Here is a 22,006-nt window from a genome sequence, read left to right on the forward strand (position 1 = left end):
TTGTTTGGTAAGCACACTTTTGTTGCTTTGTGGAGAAAACTAATACAAAATCCAAAGGGTGTTAGATTTGGAAAATAAACCCTCATTCAAATTACCTCTGAACCTGTGGTGCTCAATTTTATTTTATCACAATTTTCTGTCCCACACTGTTACGCTTGTCACCTAATAGTCTAAAGAGGTTGGAAGGAAATTATTACTGTCCTACATTTATCAGAGTGGAGAGAGGTAACATTTTAGGCTTGTTTGCATGTAATAGATGAATTTCTAGTAGGCTTATTATCTATAATATGCTTAACATGTTGGTGAGATTGATTCATTGACCTTTGCTGCATGTTGTGTCCTCTGTATTTACTCTGCCCAGACGACGGGTGATAAGATCCTCCCCTTGAGAATAGTGGCGAGACAGGTGGCAGCGATGAGTGTGAAAAATATGTAATCTTTCCAAGAGATTAATGTCTACCGTTTCTATAGAGACAGATTGACAAAAAAGCGGCAGGTTTGTCACTCAGACTTATCCTGTCCGTCAAACAGATAAGGAATTTGGACTAAGAGACGGTGACATGCCAGACCTCAGTGCAGCTTGACATTTCAGACTTGGATCAGTTAGAGATGGCACCCGTCAGAGGTGACGGACGATGGACGGGGTCTTTGTGAATCCCTTCACTGAAGTCATGATGGTATGTAGTGATTTGGGTGGTGCAAGAGCCATCAATTTCTCAAAAGGAATTTCAATCAAATAATGGTTCATTTTTCTAAATATCTGGAAATGTGCAGTAACCTAGAACATGTTCACACTTTAGAAAACTCATTTTACCAATTTGTGTCAATCTTTGTTTATATATTGAGAAATACAGTCGACTCTTGAAATTAGATTTCTTTCAAAATTGACTACAGTCTTCTCTTTCCAATATCATGAAAGCTAATAGCAGTAATTTTGTCCCTACTGTCACTTTCCACAATTTAGCTTCAATCTCAGTGTTATTGAAGCTATTAGTCTGGTCTACATGAGGCCACAATGTTCTCTATGATCACAGTAGATACATACTCAGCAGATGAACCAGAAGTAATCTGAACTGCTACACCCAAGAAGTTTTGTCTCATGAAAAACAAGCAGCACCTTATGTGAAATGAAAACAAAAACTGCAGTTGTATTTCAGGAAGTTAAAGTTAACACTTGTCTGACAATCCAATGATATTTTTAGTGTATTTTCAGTCCATTAGGGCTGGGCACACCTGTACATGACACAAAAAAATACCACCACTAGCCAACTAACGCATTTCAGAACTATCACTCCAATGGAAAGCCTTCATTTACTGTCACGTGTGGTGAACAGTGTGTTCCCACAGTAGAAAACACATATTTTGAATGCATTTTTTAAGATCTATAAAAAATAAGTTGAAAATGAGCTGATCCTTTTTAAAATTCAAATCAAATTCAGAAAGATCTGACTAAACCACATGTAAATAGTCGTGTATTTGAATGGCTTATAGCATTTTTAATCAAATATTCAGTGTGAAGTACCTGAGGCACAGCAGTGCTCTCTGTGGTAAACATCACTGAGCCATCAATATTCTAAATTGCACTCCATACAACATAATTTAATGGTCCTTTATTGTTTCAAGTCTTTGTTTTAAATCAAAGCAGTGTCAATGCTCTACAGTTGTTTCCATCTTCTCCCGTTTAAATACATCTTTTTGTAATTTGAATCCTCCAAAACAAAATAGCCCCATCAGCTTCATAAATGCAGAATTTCTGGATCCTGCATCTGTCAGACTTGCCATGCTGTAACAGTGTTGGAGTGGTGATTGTCCAGAATTTGTGTGACATTAATGGAGCAAGATGTGCGATATAATATTTACCTGTCAGCAGTGCTGATGACATCACGGCTCCACTAATATTTGGACGGATGCTCCATGACACACACCCCCATCCCCCCGCTCTGTTTTTCTCATGTGCCTCTCACCTCCACCCTCATTGCTTCAATAATTTATTGGGTGGTTACAGTACCTCTGTGCTGGGGCAAAGGTTATGATTAGTCAATCATTCTTACATGTTTTATTAACAATTGGCCTACCAGGGATCATTTGGAGAGCCAAGCCATGGCAGGAAAAGGCCTGAGGCATTGGGAAACTAGGCTTCTATCAGCAAACTGACATCTCTGCCAACCACTGTACTGTATATGTGGCTTGAATGACATGTCATGTGACTGTGACTCCTCTGATGTAGTGCCGGCACCCACATGTTTGCTGCACCCTTGTGAGCTGGATGTTGCAGCCCAGGAGACACAGAAGAATCCAACATTCACTATACTTCACTGTACATGACAGCTGGGTAACTCTTTGAAACATAATTCTTTTATCAGCTTACCACTCTGCTCACTCCAAAAAAAAACATTACAAGGCTTGCACAGTTTGGTAGTTTGGGGGCTGCAGTGCTGGACAAAAAGACCAGATGTGAAGATGTTCTTTTATTTGCTCTCATAGTTGATAGTTCATATGTCATATTTAATTATCATCAAATTAAGTGATAAAAGTTTCTTCCTATACCTTTATATGCAGTACATAGGGGTCGACAATACAACAAAAATTAAGTTATGATGGGATTAAATGTAATACCAGGTCTAGAATTACCAGTATTGATCCTAATACCGATACTTGAAGCAGCATATGTATGACTAGGAGAGTCATGTGTCATGATTTGAGGAAAAACATTAATAAATGGTTGATTTTATGGATCCAAAACAAGGCTTAGTATCAGCAGTATCGACACTTTAAGCATCAATCCACATCCTCAGTGGTTTAGAGGATTTGACAGTTTTATAGTAAGTGATAATGAAAAGTGATAATGAATATGTTAGCTAATATGTTGTTTTTGGATCAGTAACAAAAGATGGTTTATTGATAGTGGCATCTTGAAAAAGAGTTTGACTCTGCAGTAGGTCTTAAGTGGAACAAGCTGATTAACAAACCCAAACAGCATACATTACTTTGTCTAAAAATGGTATTCTTTATTAAATTCAGCTTTAAGACGATCCTCAAAATCCTGATCCATACTGTCTTGTCAGTGGATGCTTTTTTTTCTATGGATGAGATTCGCATGCCTGATGACTCTTCACATGGCCAGCGGCTTTTCAGATCAAGTGGGAGGTGTCTGTTGAATATTATTTTCTTTTTCAAACAGTATCATGCTAAATTATTCAAAAAGATGAGGAAAAACAGTGGAATTACGCCTCTCATTTTTTATTCTGTGTTGTTCAGAAAAAAGCAGAAGCAGATGGTCTGAATGTGAATAAATGCATGTGAGTTTTTCCATCACTGGAATAAGCTGCCTCTTATTGAACATTTATCATAAAGCAGTTAAATAAATGGTGACTCACTGCCAAAATAATATGCAGCCTTAATGATTGTGATTAACGTGGCTTTGTTCATTTACATTAATGTTCTGCTTCATTGTAGATGGAAAAGAGAGCAGAGGAAATTCATTTCTCAAAATAATCCAATGGAAAGCAGAGAAATTGCAAAGAGTTGCTTTGAATGGTGTTCATGTTTGTACTTAGATGTAATGTTGAGTGTGCTCTTGTCATGTGATAATATTTTTCTTCACAAAATTCATTTCAGTAACTTGCTATTCACCATTTTGTAGAGACGTGTTTTAAAAAAAGAAAGAATCCAGTGGTGAATGATAATGACTTTGACAGTCTACACAGGGCCAGTAGATGGTGGTGTCCTCACTCATTTGCCGCAAACACTGACTACATGAATCAAGCTCTTCACAACACACACACACACAATCTCTCACTCTGTTTTTCTTCTCGCTCCACTGCATCTCAGTGGCATCAAACTTCATTTAATAGAAGTTATATATCAAGTGCCGCCATCATTACAGATTAGCTGCTTGCTTTCTGTACTCGTACTTCAACCATCCTATAATTCAGCCCTTAGAAGCACAGAGAAAACAAAATGAACAGTCGCATAGGTGGATATTTTTCCTTTTTTTTTTTATTAAGTTACTTTATTGCATTATTGTACATATTTTTGTCTTTGAAAACCCTTTGAAAAATTACCATATGATTAAGATAAATAATTGTACATTAAAGGCAACAGTTTTTTAAAAGCCTCTTAACATGAAAGCCTTACTTATTTTCATGAAGGTAGATGGCAGTGAATCCCCTATATTAAAGCTATTGTTGTTGTAACTGCCCATATTGCTTCTTACTGGATTTTTTTTTTCCAATCCTTCCAATAGCCCATGGAAAAAAAAGACAATGGTTAAATGATCTAACTGTACAGTAGTAGTGTGTGTGTTTCTGTGTTTGAAGTTGAACTCATGAGTGGAGGTTGTGTATCGTCTAGCACCACACCTCCCCGCCTCTGTCTCATCTCCCCTCCCCTCCAGCTCCCTCACTCATATGTACTCGCTCTCATCCTCCCCTCCCTTTACTTTGCAGCGAGGCAGTCAGCGTGCCTGAAAGAGGGAGAGAGCACCACAAACTGTCAGAGAAGAGCAGAGTTTCATCTTGCTCCTTTTTCCCCAGCTCTCACATGTCTCCTCATTTGCGGGGAGAGGAAAGAAAAAGAAGAAACGAGGCGTTGTGATCTGTTGCGTCTCAGCCAGGACTTTATTCTTCTTTGACTTAGCTTTTTCTAAATCCTCAGTGACCCAACGAAACCACAGAGACCCTTAATGACTTTAGGCTCCTCACAAGCCTAAGGTCAAGTTTTTCTTTTACCTTTACCTTACATAGACTGGATTCAGGGAGCGCGCAGGCAGTAGGCGGGTGCCTCCCGGCACCCGGCCCGTGCGTGTGGGCCGTCGTAGCGCTGGAGTGGGTGCAAGGGAACTGGAGTGCAGGACCAGGTGAAAGTGTCAGTCCTGGTCCTGGCGGTGGTCCCGAAGGCGAGGAGGCCGGCTCGGGCTCCGGGTTCGGGTCAGGGTATGGTGGCACGGAGTGGGTCGAGGGCGGAGCAATGTTGAGCGCGATCTGGGAGACAGAGGGGCTGCAGACGGTGGGCATCGTTGTGCTGGTGTTTGCTTCGATCAAGCTGCTGCACCTTCTGGGTCTCATCAGCTTCTCGGAGGGTAAGACACTGATGATGGAGAAATGAGAGAGAGAGGAATCAGGAGAAAGAGGATGCAGAAAGAGAAATATAAATTGCTTGCTGATAGATATATATAAATATATATTGTGAGAATTGCTATATGTTTTCAATCATTCCCTCTCAATTTCTAGCTTCTGCTCCCTTCACTCATTAGTCTTTGGTTTCTAGAACTCCTTTGAAGCAGGCTTCAAGTTTCTCTGACAGCATTTGAAAGCCTGAGAAGTTAATTAAGGTCACCATAGCAAAGCAGGAAAGACTCAGTGACACAGAAAACAAATAGACACTGTTTTATTGTATGGGTAAAAGTTGTGAAAACAGTACATGTGACAGAAATATGAGTGTCAGATGGTCAGAGTATTTCAGAAACATTTTGATTTAATTTTTTGACTTGACAGCTGAGTGAAGTGTCTGCTTCTGTCATTTTCAAGCATCTGAGTTGATTTTTTTTGTTGGGGTGGGACCTCTGTCAGTGTGGACAGTAATATTTTACTCTTGTGTCATAGCTCAAAACGCAACCATGAGAAACTGCTTCCTCATGTATATGCATGTGTTGTACACTCGAGGGAAATCGATCATATACTACTAAGTAAGGCCACTCCAAATCTCAGTAGGCACATGATGTGTCAGGCCTAAATAAACAGTTTATTTAATGAGACAACTGCAGTAGGTCGAAACTTTAAGTAGAGCGAGCAGCATAGTAAGCACTTTGAGCTCAAAACCAACCCATCCATCAGACTACTGTTTAGCAAAGACTCCTTATCTTCTGATTAGTATAATCAATCAGAAGTCTCTGTGTTGTAAGCATATTCAGGGAGAAAATAAGTAAATAGAAAAAGTGATAATGTGTATACACAAGTGGCTGGAAAAAGCTGACCTGACCTGTGAGAAGTGTTTAGATTGAGTGCTGAGCGGCGTTAGCGTCTGTAGATTGGCCGTGGCTGTGTTATTTCAAAGGCACATGAGAGCAGTGTTTTCACGCCCCCTAGCATTTTCAAACGCGGCAGACACGATATTGATTTGGCGAGATGATGCAGACCTCAATGTTGACATGTCGATTGCCATATGCTTGTCAGTGTGTGATCAGTATTCCACACGGGTGTCTCTGAGTGTAATTACTCACAGAATATCTGCTTTCTGAGCCGCTGGTACCTGACAAGCTGTCAATGCAGGTATTGATGTTGTGCATATGTGTGTGAAGTCATGTCCAGGAGACAAACGGTGGTGTTGAATGGCAACACAGAAGTATTGAAAAGGTCTGAAAATCTTACAGTTTTTTAAATTGGCTTGAAAATGAGAGATTGTGTTCCCACTGAGGGCAATTTCATCTTAAAATCTAGGGGATTTGGGGGAGAACTAACTAATATTTTCAGTATTGATTAATTTGATGATTATTTTTCCAATTAGTAAGTAGGGTTAGGGTTATACAACCAATGGTACAAAACTCAACAATATGGTGTTTACTACCACATAAGACAAAAATAGGCATCCCATCCTTGCATTCAAAAAACTGTAACCAGCCAATCTTTGGGATTGTTTTGCCTGAAAAATATGTATTTATTGATTATTAAAGATTTTGCAGATTAACCGATTTAATTTGCTTCACTAGAGCTTCATTGGAACATTATTTTTGTAAACCGTTCACCTGTTGATTACTTTTCTGAATAATCAATTCTACTAAGAGATTAGTCTATGAAATGTCAGAAAAAAATTTCCCACAGTCCAAAGTCATATCTTCAAGTTACTTGTTTTGCCCTACCAATAGTTCAAAACCCCTAAGAATTTGGCATTTTAGAAGCTTTTAACAGCATGATTGGCATTTGTTCCAGATAAAGTGTAAATGATTAATCAATTATTAATCTGTCGTTGAATTAATTCACAGTTCATCAACTCATTGGTCAGTAAACTGATGATTTCAACATTTAACTTGACACAGGATGGCTATATCTGAATCCAAAACCTCGTTGCAAAGTCACAGTCCTAACCACTGAGCCACTGCACTGCTTCATTTATATATAAATAAATATACAAAACATGTCATGTAGAATTACACGGTTTACACTTTAGTGTTGCAAATCCTTTTCTGCAGCTGTCACATGCTGCAATAACTAAAAATGTTTGTTTTTTACCTTTTTTATTTTTGTAAAAACCTTCAGGGAAAATGTTTTCCTAAACATGCACGCTCTGCTTAACATTCATACAGTTAGACATGTTCACAGCTGCGAGCTGCCCTGTACGATCACATCCCTCTACTGCTGGCCACCTGAGCAGCTCCATTGGGGCATCTGGGGTAAAAGGGTCTTGCTTTAAATGTCTCAGTGTGGTAAATGCTGAGGGAGATCCTCAGCTGGGCTGCTGATTTGAACTGGCAAGTTTCCAATTGCAAAAGTAAATATGTCCTGAGAGAATTGGACACTGTTCCACTCTTTACTGTAGCGTCAGCTGGCATCAAAGACTGAAACTGTAAGCCCGGTTAAGATCAACTCATAGCAGTAGAGGAAGAGGGACATGTCTGCCTTGCAGGGGCCAAACTCAATGCCACATTGTAATACACTGATCACTTCTACTGCTGCACAGATTGTAAGGACTTCAAACCTGGAAAAATAGTTTATTAAAAGCCTGCCAGTGGCATGCTTCCATGTTGGAGAAATGTAACAAGATCATTGCATCAGACACAATCATCAGTGCATTGTACTGGGATTACAAGCAACAAAGCAAGGCCTGGCAAGCATGGTGTGAGTAACCACTTTCATTTTTATTATGAATAGAAGGACTGATGTCTCCTTGTATTCGTGCTAACTATCCCAAGGCTAGTACTGTATTAGAATTTCAATACGGCTGGCTAAGTATAAGCTAAACTTGGCTACCAAAATGATATAATGAGCTCTCTTGTCAAAGAAATGTTCACTACTTTCTGTAGTGATATACAGTATCAGTACATTTCCAAGGCTCATTTGCTTGGATGCGTTACAGTGTAACCAGGAACAAATTTCACTTTTTATTTCCCTCATACAAACACAGACACTGATCCTTTTCAAACATATGTGCTTTTCTTATCACACCCATACAACGCAAAGCCATTAGCACAAAGTGCTGAGCGTAGCCCCAAAGGGTGCAGACTAATCAGTGTGTCACACAATGATAAATAATTCTCTGGTCCAGACATACACAGCGACACCAACCCTGTACCCCTCAATCACATTACATTTCACTCTGATTGTACCTTATATGATTATATGTGACAAATAAACGTGATTGACATTCACAAGCACACCATTACACAGGCAAGGATGGAACGTTGTGTCAATTTGGACCTGCCATTTGCTATAATGGGTAGGGAGCACAGAGAGTGTCTTAGCGCTGATATCCATTTCAACAAGATTCTCGTGTTCTTTGTGTCCTTGATGGGGATTTATGACCTGGCAGCAAAGAGAGTTAGTGTCAGCACCAAGCGGGGAGCTCCAAGTCTGAAAAGCGAGGCCTTAAACATGCATTTTTTGTAATGTACAGCAGGGGGCGACTCCACTGGCTCCAAAAAGAGGTCTGTTTGTATGGAAGCCTATGAGCAAATGACCTTCATTCTTACTTGATTTATTACTTCAGTAAACACGTTCTTAATGAGTTTATCATCTCAATCGCTAGTTTCAAGTTTCTTCTTTAGTACAGCTGAATGTTCATTTTGTAAATTGTGGTCCATCATGGCTACCTTGTGATTGACAGTAGTTGGACCCTGGTGAACTCCTCCCTAGCTCCATGCTCTCATCCAAATGGTCACTTCTCATCATGTCTGGCTCCAAAAATCCAAAATGGTGACAGTCAGTCATATGCCAGACGAGTGGGTGATGTCACAGAGGCTAGGTTTATTATTTTTATAGAGTCTATGGTCAGCATTGACCCAATCTGGTTTTGCCACTAATTTGCCTGTTTTCACTTCCTAGAAAGCATTGTGACATCTGCAATAATGAATAGAACACAGCTGTGGTGGGTTAGCTGGTTGGTGCATCTACAGTAATGAACAGAACACAGCTGTGGTGGGTCAGCTGGTTGGTGCATCTACCGTAATGAACAGAACACAGCTTTGGTGGATCAGCTGGCTGGTGCATGAGAACCACAAAATGTGTTTGAAAGCAATTCAGAAAATACTGCAATGAAACCAAACCCAATACTTGATCAAATTCGACAATGTGACCACAAGTCTACATCATCACAGTCATAAATGTTGTTCTAATATTCTTTTCCATAATAGTGGTGATCTATGGACAACACTGTCGACCAGTTTGGTCTAGATAGAATACGATAGAAAAATGTTGCATGAGTTGTCATGGTATTAATGTATGTGCAGTCATTCAAGAGGATGAATCCTACTGACTTTGAAGATCTGTGTTTTTCCTCAAGCACCAGCATGACGTTGACATTTTAGTTTTTTTGTGAAATGCTATTGCATGGATTGCCACAAAATTTTGTGCAGATATTGCTTTCTCTCTGAGGATGAATTTGAACAACTGGTGATCCCAATCTTTCATCTACCACTATCATCAGGAAAAACATTAAGTTGTCCAATACTTGTTTATGATCAAATACTTAGAGTGCGCCTGTTGGCATGCTAGCATTAGCATTTAGCTCAAAGCACCACTGTGCACCCTCACAGTACTTTTAATTTTGTTCTGTCAAGGCTAAAGCTAATGCGCTGTAGGCTAGGTATTGATTTTTCTGTTAGGTGTAAGAGGTCAAGCTTTCAGTTTGTTTTTTAAAGGAAATTCTGACATTCACTATTATCCAGCTCTTGAAGGGTCACTAGTGGGCATGTTAAAGTGCAAACAGATGGCACAATTTTTAGTTTGTAGGCTGAAAAATTTAAACATCATAAATGTTTGTTGAATTTTTATGATGCAAAATTATAAATGACCTTTCTGCTGTTGTTTGTTGGTATTCAGCTGTGATCTCACAGTTATGACATGCTTGTCATCAATAATCACATCATAAAGCTGGTCTTCAGTATGAGAATCACAGTTTGGTTTGGAGTGCAAGGCTGACTGTGTTACTCTGAGTAGACTTTATGTTTCCTGTGCAGGTATTTACGATGCTGTTTAAAGTAGACCACCAGTGAGCTATCTGAACCACTGCTGTATATTAAAACATGTTCTTCATTTTGTTAAGTGCAGAAGTGTGTACATTTCCAGCACAGACACACACTGTTTTATGGGTGTGGTATAAACGGCACTGCATTTTTTTTTTTTTTTTTTTGAGTCACACATCCATCATCATAGTTGAGTCAGCAGAAATGTTTTTCATCATTTCAGACGGTATTTAAGATATGTTGTTTAATTTAATTGGCAGTGTCCATCTGGCAAATAAATCTCAACATTCCTCAAGCAAGCCAACATGTTTTTAAAAGATTAAAATGTGGAAACAATGATTCAGCTACAGGTTGTGGAGTGTTAGATATTTTGCTCCACTGCGAACTGTAATTGTCCATCCACTTATCAATCCATTTAAAGGGAAAGAATCAACTGGCCCAATTACCCTTTGGCTATATTCCATGATGCCTGTTTAGAGCAGTGACTTAACCTTTGCCTGGGCGTCCTATATAAAGGGTCCCTCTGGTGTTTTTTAGAAAAGAAGGGCACGGCGTAGGAGCTTATTGAAAGTATGTGGCTCTGCTTGTCAATTTGAGTCAGAAAAGCAAGGACAAGTATCACTCAAGCAATCAATTTTGATGAAAACATCACAGATAATAAATTCTGATAGTGGGAGGATGACAGATGCTTCTGAGCCAAGGATCTGATATGGATGATTGCAGAGCTTAAGGCTGGCAGTTGAAGAGGGAGCTGGAGGCAGATTGTATTCTTAAAGATGTATTTAATTAAATGACCTCCGTCCCACAGCAGTGGAGGGATGCAGTGTAATGTACAGTCTGTAAAACATCAGAACCCCACATAGTCTATTGATATTCTCAGATGTTATTAAATGTGCTTCGTGAGGTTTGGGATATTCATTAATTCAAATCTCAGTGATGTGAACCACAACATTATTTGACTATGCAGGTTTTCAGGGTCTTATTGAAGGGAAATATTGCATAGTTTATCTTAAGTGCTTTAAAAAGAACAGAAAAAATACATAAACATAATTTATAAAGCTTCAACCACACAGAGCTTTGAAGCTGCACATTTTGTACTTATTTTTCAATCAAGGCTATACAGTACAACCGCTATGCTCATTCAGCATGTTCATGACTTTAATTAGCCAACAAAATGAATAATCATGTTGCCACAGGAACCCAGCAACATTTTCCATAATTAAGCCAAGGACATAGGTTCTAATGCATAATGCAATAGTTTTTTGCCAACATTATCACTAATAGAGGATTCTGGGGTTTCTTTTACACATGGATTGAGTGCACTAGGTTTTATTATCCCTTCTCATTTCCATAGAATATCATTTTTTATGTTCATTTTCTGAAGTCTGCAAACTGTCTTCTAGGTTCACACTGATGTTTTGACTCTTTTGCTTCTGACTCTGAGAGTTCATTTTTTCCCTCTGCTGATTGAAGATAACATTTCTGATGACGGATGGTGGAAGTACTGGTCTGGTCTGGCCTCTCTGCAAACTACATGCACTAATCTAAAGAGAGAACTTGAACACTGAGATGGAAAGTGCTGAGTTGTACCTACAATATAGTGGACTGATGTCATTACTAGTGACCTCTATAGTATGTACAAACCATTAGTTGCACAGAGATAACCTTTCATTTGTACTGAATCGTATAGAATATCATACATCATCAGCTGTGAAGCCAAAACAAATGTTAGAAGTTGGAGACCTGGCTCACAAAATGGTAATAGACCTTTTCTAAATGCTAAAATAAAATTGACTTTGTCAGCTAAACAAAAATGGATGCACAAAGGAAGCAAAGAACATCACGAACACAGATCACTTGTTTTTGTTAAATTGGCTGGGGTTTTAGCGATTAATCACTTTATCACAACTGGCTGCCACCACTTCATTAAAGCAGTGAGTTAAAGCCTCGTTGTCATAGAAATACTAAAAGTAAGTAAGTGAAAAGTTAATCAGGCCACAGAGCCAATAGTGCCAACAGTGTTTGTTAATTCCGGCTGGGAGATTTTCCACAGCCTCAAATCTCAACAGATTCTGTATTGCCCCAGTTTGCGGATTGTGTTTGCCTTTAGACTGAGCTACAGTATATAGAGATTTCTTTTTAATTTATTTATTTAACTTAATATATTTTTTAAATTGAGTTTTCATTACTTTTATATCAATACGATCCATGAAAAACACAGAGCACTAACTTGTCCAACTAGTCAAGCATCAAACACAAGAAACAAGTGCACTCAAAGAAAGTATGACTTTAGTTCAAAAGGTTGTTTGGGAATCTCTGACAGTTAATGAGGATACAGTGAGTATCCTGTGTAAATCATTAGAATAAAATCCATAAATCCATTAATACACTTTCCTGAGTTTGCTGTCAGAAACCGGAATATAGATGTCTCACTTGGAAGTGACTCATAAAGACTCTTTCCTCTTTGGATCTCTGGATAACTTTTTTTTTTCTTTTTTTTGCACTTTGTCATGAAAGCTTGAAACTTCCTTCACTTCCTCCCTCGTTCCACCTTATAATCTTTAAAATGATTGGAGTAGAAAGGGCAGAGGACATTTCCTTCCAATGCTAGAGCAAGGTTTTTCTTTGAGACAGACCATTATTGAAACTCTTCCAAGTGACAAATGATTGCAATTAAAAGCATAGACTGCTCTTTCCCCCAGATTCCAATAAATGCCTCTGCTCGCTCATGGTGTGTCATTATAGCCAGCATGAGAGCATGCTGTCTCCCTCATAAAGACTTTTGCCATCGAGTCCCCCGGAGCTCCAGTCAGTCACACTCAGTTCAGGACAGCAAAGGACAGCATTTTATGTGACGTCCGTCCTCAGGTTGAAAAATTAGCTTCTGAGACTTTCTAACAGTCCAATCAAAATGCACTTGTTTAATCTGATTTATAGCTGCTGGAAATGCATGAGTCAACACAAACACTGTAGCAAATTGCAGTAATGGTAAAAAGCGGTCACTAATGTGTTCTTTTGACCAGTAAAGACAGTGTTGTTTGTGCTACTTTGCCTTCTGTGTTGCAATAGCTAACCTGGAGGGAATAATCAAGGCTACAGTCCATTTGGCTGTTTATGTAGATCTATTCTCAGTCTCCTTGGACTCAGATTTATTTGGATCTGCCTTTCATCACTGGCAGAGAGGCACAAAACTTGATGTCATGTCCCAGAATAAGTAAATTCATATCTCAGCAGAAAGATTTGAAATGCAAAGCAGTGTTTTTCTGCAGGACTATTACATAGACAGTTGATGTTCGCGTGCTCATAGGGCTTTTAGTTTTAAGACAGCCATTGCAGTGACCCTTCCTTCCTATTCTATCCATTTCTAAGTTCACCTCCAGTTTCCCTGCCAGCCATGAGGAACTAGGGGCTGCTTTATTAAATAACAGCAATGACATACCGCTCCCCCCAAATCCAATCTTACAGCTTATTTGTATTTGGGTCTACCAAATGGGAACAAATGGCAGATCTGTATCTACCTTCCTGATCATCCATGTGATTTATCTGAAATAAAATGAGCCTTTCTCATTACACAGCCGGGACTGTTTGAATTACTTTTCTTTTATTGACTTGGATCTGCCGATCTAACACTCGCAAAAGCAGAATTGTAATCAGCAGATGTCCACCGTTGGCAGCTCTGGTGTTCTAGATGTCGGCTATAATTTGTATACAAGCATTAAAAAATATTTGGTGCTGCGCAGGGGGAATTCATACCACCCCAGGAAGGAGAAAGTCAGCCATTTAAATACAGCGCAACTCTGCTAGCTGTTTTATGTTCTGTCCCCAAACAGATCTGGATATGCCGTCATTATATTTACTATTGCTCTTCCATTCAACTTTCCAATCATGTCTTATCAGTTGTATATTTCTATTGGGATAAATTTTCTTTGGTAGGGGGAAGACAGCTAAATGCTTCCTCTTCCAATACACCCCCTAGATTTAGGGCCGAGTATGCGATACCTTTAAGATACCGAAGTAAATCAACCCAAGTAAATCGATACCAAGTAGTATTGTAACCCGTCAGACAATACCTACGATCGATCCTTTTTGCACCAAAAGCTAGAAACACCCAATTAAGGCAAGTTTTGAATATTAATCATTTGAAGACTTTCAAAATGCATTTGTGTAAAAATCAAATCATTTAGATGTAGAAGTGGCGTTTTATGCAACTTAATGCTTGTATTTTCACATGATGGGAAATGAATGTGCTCAATAGGTATCGGTATGCTCAATAGGTATCGTAAACGATACCCAGCTCTACCTAGATTCTACCTCCTCCAATGACCAACTAGTTGTACAGAGTGACTTTATAAACTTATGGGGGGACGGTAAAGGTAGGAAGCACAGGCAGTAGATGCCGAATTCACAATAATTCCTCATTTCAGATATATATCCAAAATGTATACACATATAGTCATAGTCAACTCATCGTCAGCTAATTTCACCCAACTTTTGGACTGTTTTCATTCAATAATTTTGCATTTCACCATGTAGCAAATTCCCTTTCAATGTTCCAGGTCTTAACATACTGTAGGATATTGTAGTGTAGTATAGTTTACTCTCAGTTGTTCCATTTACATTTTGAATTTTAAGAGGCTGAGGGTTCATCTGTTGGCAGATGTGTTGTGGGCTGAGGTGTTACTTGAGCAATAAATCAATATAGTTATGTTTTGTCAAATATTCTGCTGGTGAGAGCTTGTGCCATTATCACTGGTGTAACTTTATGATAGCAGGTCCGTTTGATATTACTCCGGCCTTTTTTCTTTGGGAATCATGCCAACACAGATAAAATCCACTACTGGCGAGACAGGCTGCCAGACATTCATCATCTGCTGTCCTTGTCCCCAGTTTTGTTTTGCTGGGTGTAATTTCAGTTAATTGCTACCTGTCAAGTATCTTTCACATTTTGTCACTGTAGTATTAAAAAAACAAAACACGGAGCTCTGGGACCCTGGAACCAGGTGTTAAAGTGAACCTTCTGTCACACTGACACAATAAATATTGGGCTGAAAAACCTAAAGTCTCTTACGCATAGTCTCTCTCTCTCTGATTGTCTTAAATTTCAATTGGCAGAAGACCATGCCTCTGCACCTGTGCAATTGACCATATGACAATATGACCTTCTCTAAATGTTCATATGTACAATGTCACTAATACTGAGCTGACATTTAGAAAGATGGGAGACTATAAATTAAAAATCGAAAGAGGTATTGACCAGCCAGCATTGCATGGGCCGAATCAATATCTTCAACCTAAATATCATGCAGCTTAACAGGCAGGGATTTTTCCCCACATATCATCAATGAATTTTGACTCTGCATTTAGTTCTTATCTTTAATAGTAATAGTGTCATATTTGGTTTGAAAGGCCCACAAATGGAGGATCTACAAGGAACATATAGGAGTACGGATAAAGTGTATGTCTTTAGATTAGCAGGAGACAGAGTGGTGTTTAGAGTTTAATAGCTAGGAACCACTGAGTTTAATACATGATGTGAGGAAAGTAAACATGCCAAAATATTCCTGCTATAGCTCATAAATTCAGTCATGTTGGGTTTATCTGCACAGCTTGTGCTTTAATGTGTATATTTGAAAAGCAAATAACCCAGAGGTAGCTGAGAACACACTCCAAAAATCTGTTGTTCAAAGTCCTACCCTTCTCTCTCTTTCCAATTCCACTTCACGACCTGAGTAGTGCAAACACAGAGCGTATCTGAACATCGCTTTTACAATTTCCATTTACTTACTACTTTACCAGTTTAAAAGGAAGAGAGACATCAAGATACAAAAAGTTGGAAGGGCAGCACTGCTGGCGGATAATATCATTCAAAGACAGGAGTTCAAAAGTTCTTGGAAATGACTGCTGATTGTAATGAATCCAAAGAAATGATCAAATCAAGCTGAAACCCAAAAATTTGAATTCCAATTAGGATGTGTCTGAGGTATCAAACCTTTGACTTTGAAGGCTGAAAGTAACTGATCATTTTTATTTTTTCCATCATCCATACCTGTTTTATGACCATGTTTACATATTTTGCCCTTACATGGACAGCAGTAGACACAGCGCAGCCTTGTGATGAACTCGATACACTTAAGATTGGTGGTTGATTGTTCTGTGTTGCTTTGCCAGAAGCCAGAACACACTATATTAGGAGTGAGCTCAGGTTGAGATAAGATCAGTCTTGAGTTTTGGTTCAGTTTGTCAGTGACAGCAAGACAGCAGTGTCATCAGCAGTTGGAGCTTATCAATGGGAAACATCGCAGTGATTGAATCAGTTTAAATGGAGAAATCTGATTGACGTCAGTTTCACATGGTAGTTAGGCATGTTCTGATCAATCAGCTACCAATATACTGGAAAACATAACAAGCTCCCTTCAGGTCATCAGTGACTAAAACCTTTTTTCTAAATACAAAATATGGTTCAGATACAAAAAATGAGGTTTACTTGAACATGATTGTGCCTCAGTGTTACTTGTGTTGAGCTGAATCTATTTTATTTATGCATGTAGCTTAAATTTTATGCATCTAAACATATACTATACATCTAGTATGAATTTTTGATCACAAAGAATACTAATTATATTGAAATGTGTTTGAATCAAAGGGTTTCTCTTGGCCATTCACCAGTTCTATTGCTTTCCATCTAGTTTTCTATCAGACTGAGTGTTATTAACTAACTAACATATATGGCTGACTTTGGTGATTCCACAACTTTTCCTCTGGCACAGAGGTTTTCAAAGTGTAAGGCATGCCTCCCCAGGGGGGCTCCAAGCAGTTTGAGGGGACGCTCAGTGAATGGAAGTGAAAAAGTATTGCATTATTTATTAAGTTAGTCATAAAAAGCAAGTCACGTAGAATAGGCTAAATGTGTGTGATATAGTTAAAGAAATAGTTCAGAAATGCAGTAGTTTGGGGGGATTTAACTGTTTTTCCCACTTTCACAGAGTCAGAATCAAATAGATACCTTAGGAAAGACTTTTTCTTTTTTTAAGTATTTGGTGTAGTCTGAAGTTATGTCAAAAAACAATATTAGACACTTTTGGCTCAGTCGTTGAGTTTAATTGAAGATAACTTTCCTGATTTTAAACCTTTCCTTTAGGACCATTATCAAAATTTGAATGTTTCCAATAGCAAATTCCTATCAGCCCCAGCTCGACGTTGTGGTTTGTTGCCAGTTCAGATGTTAGTATTGTTAACATGGGAACATGGAAAATTGCATATTTGATAAGCATTGTCATTATGAGCATTTTGATTTGCTAGCATTAATAATTAAGTATAGGATCACAATTTTTCAAGTCTGTTTTAAAACAATATTCAGGTGCCCATATGGACACAAGTTGTATTTGTTGTAATGACTTGTTCATACTGGCCATTAAAAGATCCCTTCTTCATGTCATTTTAGTGTAAGTGAAAGGGAACAAAATCTACAGTCCTATTTCTGTTCAAAAATGTATTATCATTATGTTTATCTGAAGTTAATATGCATTAAATGTCTGAGGTAGCAACACCAAGTGATTATTAGTCTATTTAGTTCTAATTTCCCTTTTTGTGTTCCCTCCTCACAGCTCTGTATGGAGCAATGTCTATGGAAACCCATTTCATTTCACTGACTTAGACAGCTGAAGCCTCAAATTAGCTTCAGATTTTGTCCCCCATCTCTTACATTGAAAGTACATTAAGAAAGAATTGTTTCATGGGCCAGTATGAACAAGAAGCATGACTATAAAAAGCAAAACCTGTTTCAAAGTCCAGATGGGTACCTGACCTTTTGATTTAAGACAGACTTGAAAAATGGTGAACTTGACATTTAAAGCAATGCTTGACCTCAACTTGAGCTTTTTTATTATTTAAAGGGGTTTCTACATTACCTGTGTGGAGACGAGGCTTCCTATTCTCACCATTAAGAGAAGCCCAGAGAGGTCACTGAGACTCAGTCAATTAGACTCAGTCAGCCATTACCTGTAACGCAGAGCCAAGCATTGTCTTTAAACCACTACTGAAGCTGTGTAGGCTCACATATTGGGTGCTGCTGCCTGTAACACTATCATGTAAATTGTCAGACGATTAGTTGTGCTCCTTTGGAGTCATGGCCTACTTTTGTGAGCCCCACCTCCTTGGCGCCATGGTGCTAAGGGGACGGCGGGAGCTGGAGCTACATTGTATAAGTTAAGACCTTGTCTCACACACACACACACACACACAGAAACACACACCAACAATAGCTCTTGAGAAAAGACACATGGGGCTAATATCATGTACACAGATGTGGCGACACTATTTTAGTCTCATAACATTGGGGGGAAAAAAGGTTTTCAAACAGCAACTATAAGTGAGACACAGTGAGGAAGTAGAGCCCAATGAATATCTTGGCCAATTTCAGACTGATTTTTCCCATCAAGGACCCATTTAATAATTTAAACTTGAATATCAAGGTTTTAGACTTCCTATATTAAATTAGCTAGTCTCATGTGGTCCCCCAGGCCATCATTTGCCTCTCTGTACCGTAGTCTTTACTATACATTCACTCTCATACAATACAACACAAAGAAGCTGCAAGCTCAGCAGAACAGTTCATCAAAGCATGTGCTTCAAGCACATGAATTAACCTAAGATTTATTGATTTTAAGCAGCCATCCATGGTTAACTGAAGACTTTTTTGTTTTGCACATGAGACAAATTCATCAAATCTTTATTAGCCTCCCCTTTATGGTTCATAGAACCAGTTGATTTAAGGTTGCTGAGGTTGTACCCTCTAGCTTAGCTTAACCTTTGAGATCAATGATTCCTGAATCACGCACCTTGAGGCAGCTGTGATTGATTAGTTCACACTCATTTTAGCAGGTAATATTCTCACATTAATTTTTCAGAGTTTTCAGTATTTTTGCAGGCTTTGTTGGCTCATTGATGAAGAAGATAGTGTGTAGTAGACCATTTTATTGCTGTAGCCTACAAAACTTCTTACACCGTGTCCCGTGGCAATTACATTCTGCTGAGGCATTTTTTCTTTGTTTATAACCCTCACGAGGTATCCAATATCATTCCCTTGTATTGCTGCGGGGCAAGGCAGTTTTGTTATTCTCAGGTAGATGTGAATTACATTTCTGATGAGCTGCACAGTAAGTTACAACCCTCCATTATAGCAGCAGTCACTCAACAAGCTGCAAAGTAGACTGCAAGGTCAGTTTTTTCTTTCTGTTAAAGAAGGCAAAAGTACGGCATGACTTCATGTGTGTGCACGTAATGATTGAAGCAATAACATGTTAAGGCTCAAAATCTTTTCTTTGTTTCATATATATATTTGATTCTTCAGGACAACAACACCAGTTCGTTTTTTTTAATACCTATATATGTGACATGTGATGTAATACCAGCAAAACTGTGAACTTTAACTTTTGTGGGTAACAGCACAGGGGCACAGCGTGAGGCGATCTCTACATTATCACACACATACTCAAATGTCGTATCCATTTTGTCAATAAACTAAAAGGGCAAACATTAATCAGACAGGCATCACTGCATGCTCTTTTCCTGCTCGATTAAGCGCTGTGTCATTCAAGCTCTGTGTTACTCCACTTTAGAGTTAAGTTTCTATTGCCCTTGCGTTTGTTTAGTTTTTCCAACAACAGTCGAGCTTTATGTTCTGTTAGGAAGAAATAGCACTGTTCATCACATTTTTCTTTTTCAGACGTTCAGACTGTGTGCACTCCATCACTCAAAGTCAGATATGGATCAGGTGCCAAAGAATATATTTAGTATTATAGCACACCACATTGTCCTTGTGCTCCTCGGTAGAAAAAGATGCCTCCATATAGTACGGTAATGCTTCCAAATAAAGTCAGCATGCTGTCAAGACCATTATGTCTTGGTAACCAAAGCAACATCTGTCTAGCTCAACCTCAGCAAAGACATTCAGACATCTCCTCTGGTGTGTGTCAGGCAGGTAACTAGAATAGATGAGATCTTCACTGCATCTTCTCATCCTCTAAATCTCAAAGTTACTGTGTCATCATAGAGGTCAATACTGGCCTGAAGCTAACAGCAAAATTTTGTAGAGTCAACAGTGTCTTTCATAGTTGAGAAATGTGTTGAGTGCAATAATGTTGCTCACTCTGCCAACATGGTGCCTGATCTGAGCAAAGAGAAGCTGCATCTGTTCTGTGTTTATCTGCAGGGGCCAAAAGTTGGGACCATAGATGATTTGACTTTGTAAGTTTTCTGTCCAGAATCCTTTGCCAGGTTGCTGAGTTTGTATTTGGCAAAATTTAAACATGAGAGAAAATCTTGCCAAAGTATTTAAACAGAGTTTGGTGAAGCTGTATTCTGCCTCAAGTGCTGCAATTTTGCTGAACATTTCACATTTAACACACACACACACACACACACACACACACACACACACACACACACACACACATATATATATATATATATATATATATATATATATATATATATATATATTGAGTGAAATGTCTCAAACTATTGGATTGATTGGTACAGATGTTCATGTCCCCCTGATGGTGAATGGCAATAGCTTTGGTGATCCCTTAACTTTTCATCAATTGCCATCAGTCTTATTTTATGATGTTCCAATCAGTGTGTGGAAATTGACTGGAGACACTTATTTGTGACCAAAAAAAGCAAAAACAAAGAACTTAATTTCTTTTCATTTAGTTAATAAGAATAAATGAAAACAGTGTTGGTATCAATTTTGCAGAGGGCTTGGGAAACTACACTCAAACCTCTCTTATTTTTAAATGATCACATTGAGACATTTTTTTACTCACAGCCAAATTTCCAGTGGACCTCCAATGATGTTTCCACACCAGGCTGCAGATTTATAACACAATTTTCACAGTCTTTCTTCACTGATGTAATTGTTACCACTTTGTCCCTTTATAGCTCAGGTTTATAGAGGCCTCTTACAACTCCCATCGGCCATCTTGACGTTTGGTTCACTAGTTATAAACATGCCAAGAGCTCTACATCTGCACTTACTTTCACCTGCCTTCCTTGAAATTAATTAAATTTTGGCAACATTGAAAAATGATTTGCAGCACTCAGGAGCTCGTCTTAATGCCCACTGCTGCTATGAAACCTCACTCCACATTTTTCAGAATAGCCCGCAGCGAGAGGGGAAATGGATGTGAACTTACTTACTTAATAAGTTTCATATCATAGAGGGGTGCTACACATAGCATAAGATCATTTTTTGAGTAATGTAGATATCAATTCAAGCTTGGATAGGCCACTGTAGTTCAGTTGTCGGCTACCAAGCTACACTACCTTTGTTGTAGTGATGCATGCTCTGCTATGTGTGAAAAGATTTGAAGCCTAATGACATATTGAGTTACAGCCTGACATGAGGTCACAGGCTCCATATCATATTCTGTCTTTTACACTGATGACCTACACAGTACTGGCAAACGTATTAATAAGTAATGTAACCCAGTGAACTAGTTGTGATGACGTATCTGAGCAGCTTTAAAGTTGTTGTTTACAGCTATGACAAAAGAATTATCCATCTAACTGCATGGTACTCAATTTACAGCAAATAAAATCTAGACCTATTAGACATCGGGCTGTTAATATGATGTAACTTGGTATGAAAATAAAGTATCAGTGTGTTAATTCCAGCAGATGTTGTGTGGGCTTGTGTTTAGACTGCTGTCTAGTAAAGTTTACTTGTATCGCGTTACATAATTACACGTCTTCTTTTGCTCGATAAACATTTGTAATACAAATTTAAAGTTAAAGGCACCCTGGGAAGTCTTGGAAAAAGACTGGTCTAGA

The 22,006-nt window shown here is 38.6% G+C and overlaps 1 protein-coding gene across 3 annotated transcripts in view; it reads left to right on the forward strand.

Moving 5' to 3' along the window:
* The window catches only part of kcnip4a (potassium voltage-gated channel interacting protein 4a), a 94,560-nt gene that overhangs the window by 62,357 nt on the left and 10,197 nt on the right, over positions 1 to 22,006 (forward strand). Inside the window, exon 1 of one of the 3 annotated variants that reach the window (XM_053342996.1) lies at positions 4,969 to 5,080. The exons of the other annotated variants lie outside the window; for them this stretch is intronic. Coding sequence (XP_053198971.1) covers positions 4,969 to 5,080 — 112 coding nt within the window. Of the gene's footprint in view, positions 1 to 4,968; positions 5,081 to 22,006 lie in introns of those variants that run through there. 3 annotated transcript variants of the gene reach the window in all.

Source organism: Scomber japonicus, chromosome 22 (assembly GCF_027409825.1).
Source record: "Scomber japonicus isolate fScoJap1 chromosome 22, fScoJap1.pri, whole genome shotgun sequence".
NCBI lineage: Eukaryota > Metazoa > Chordata > Actinopteri > Scombriformes > Scombridae > Scomber > Scomber japonicus.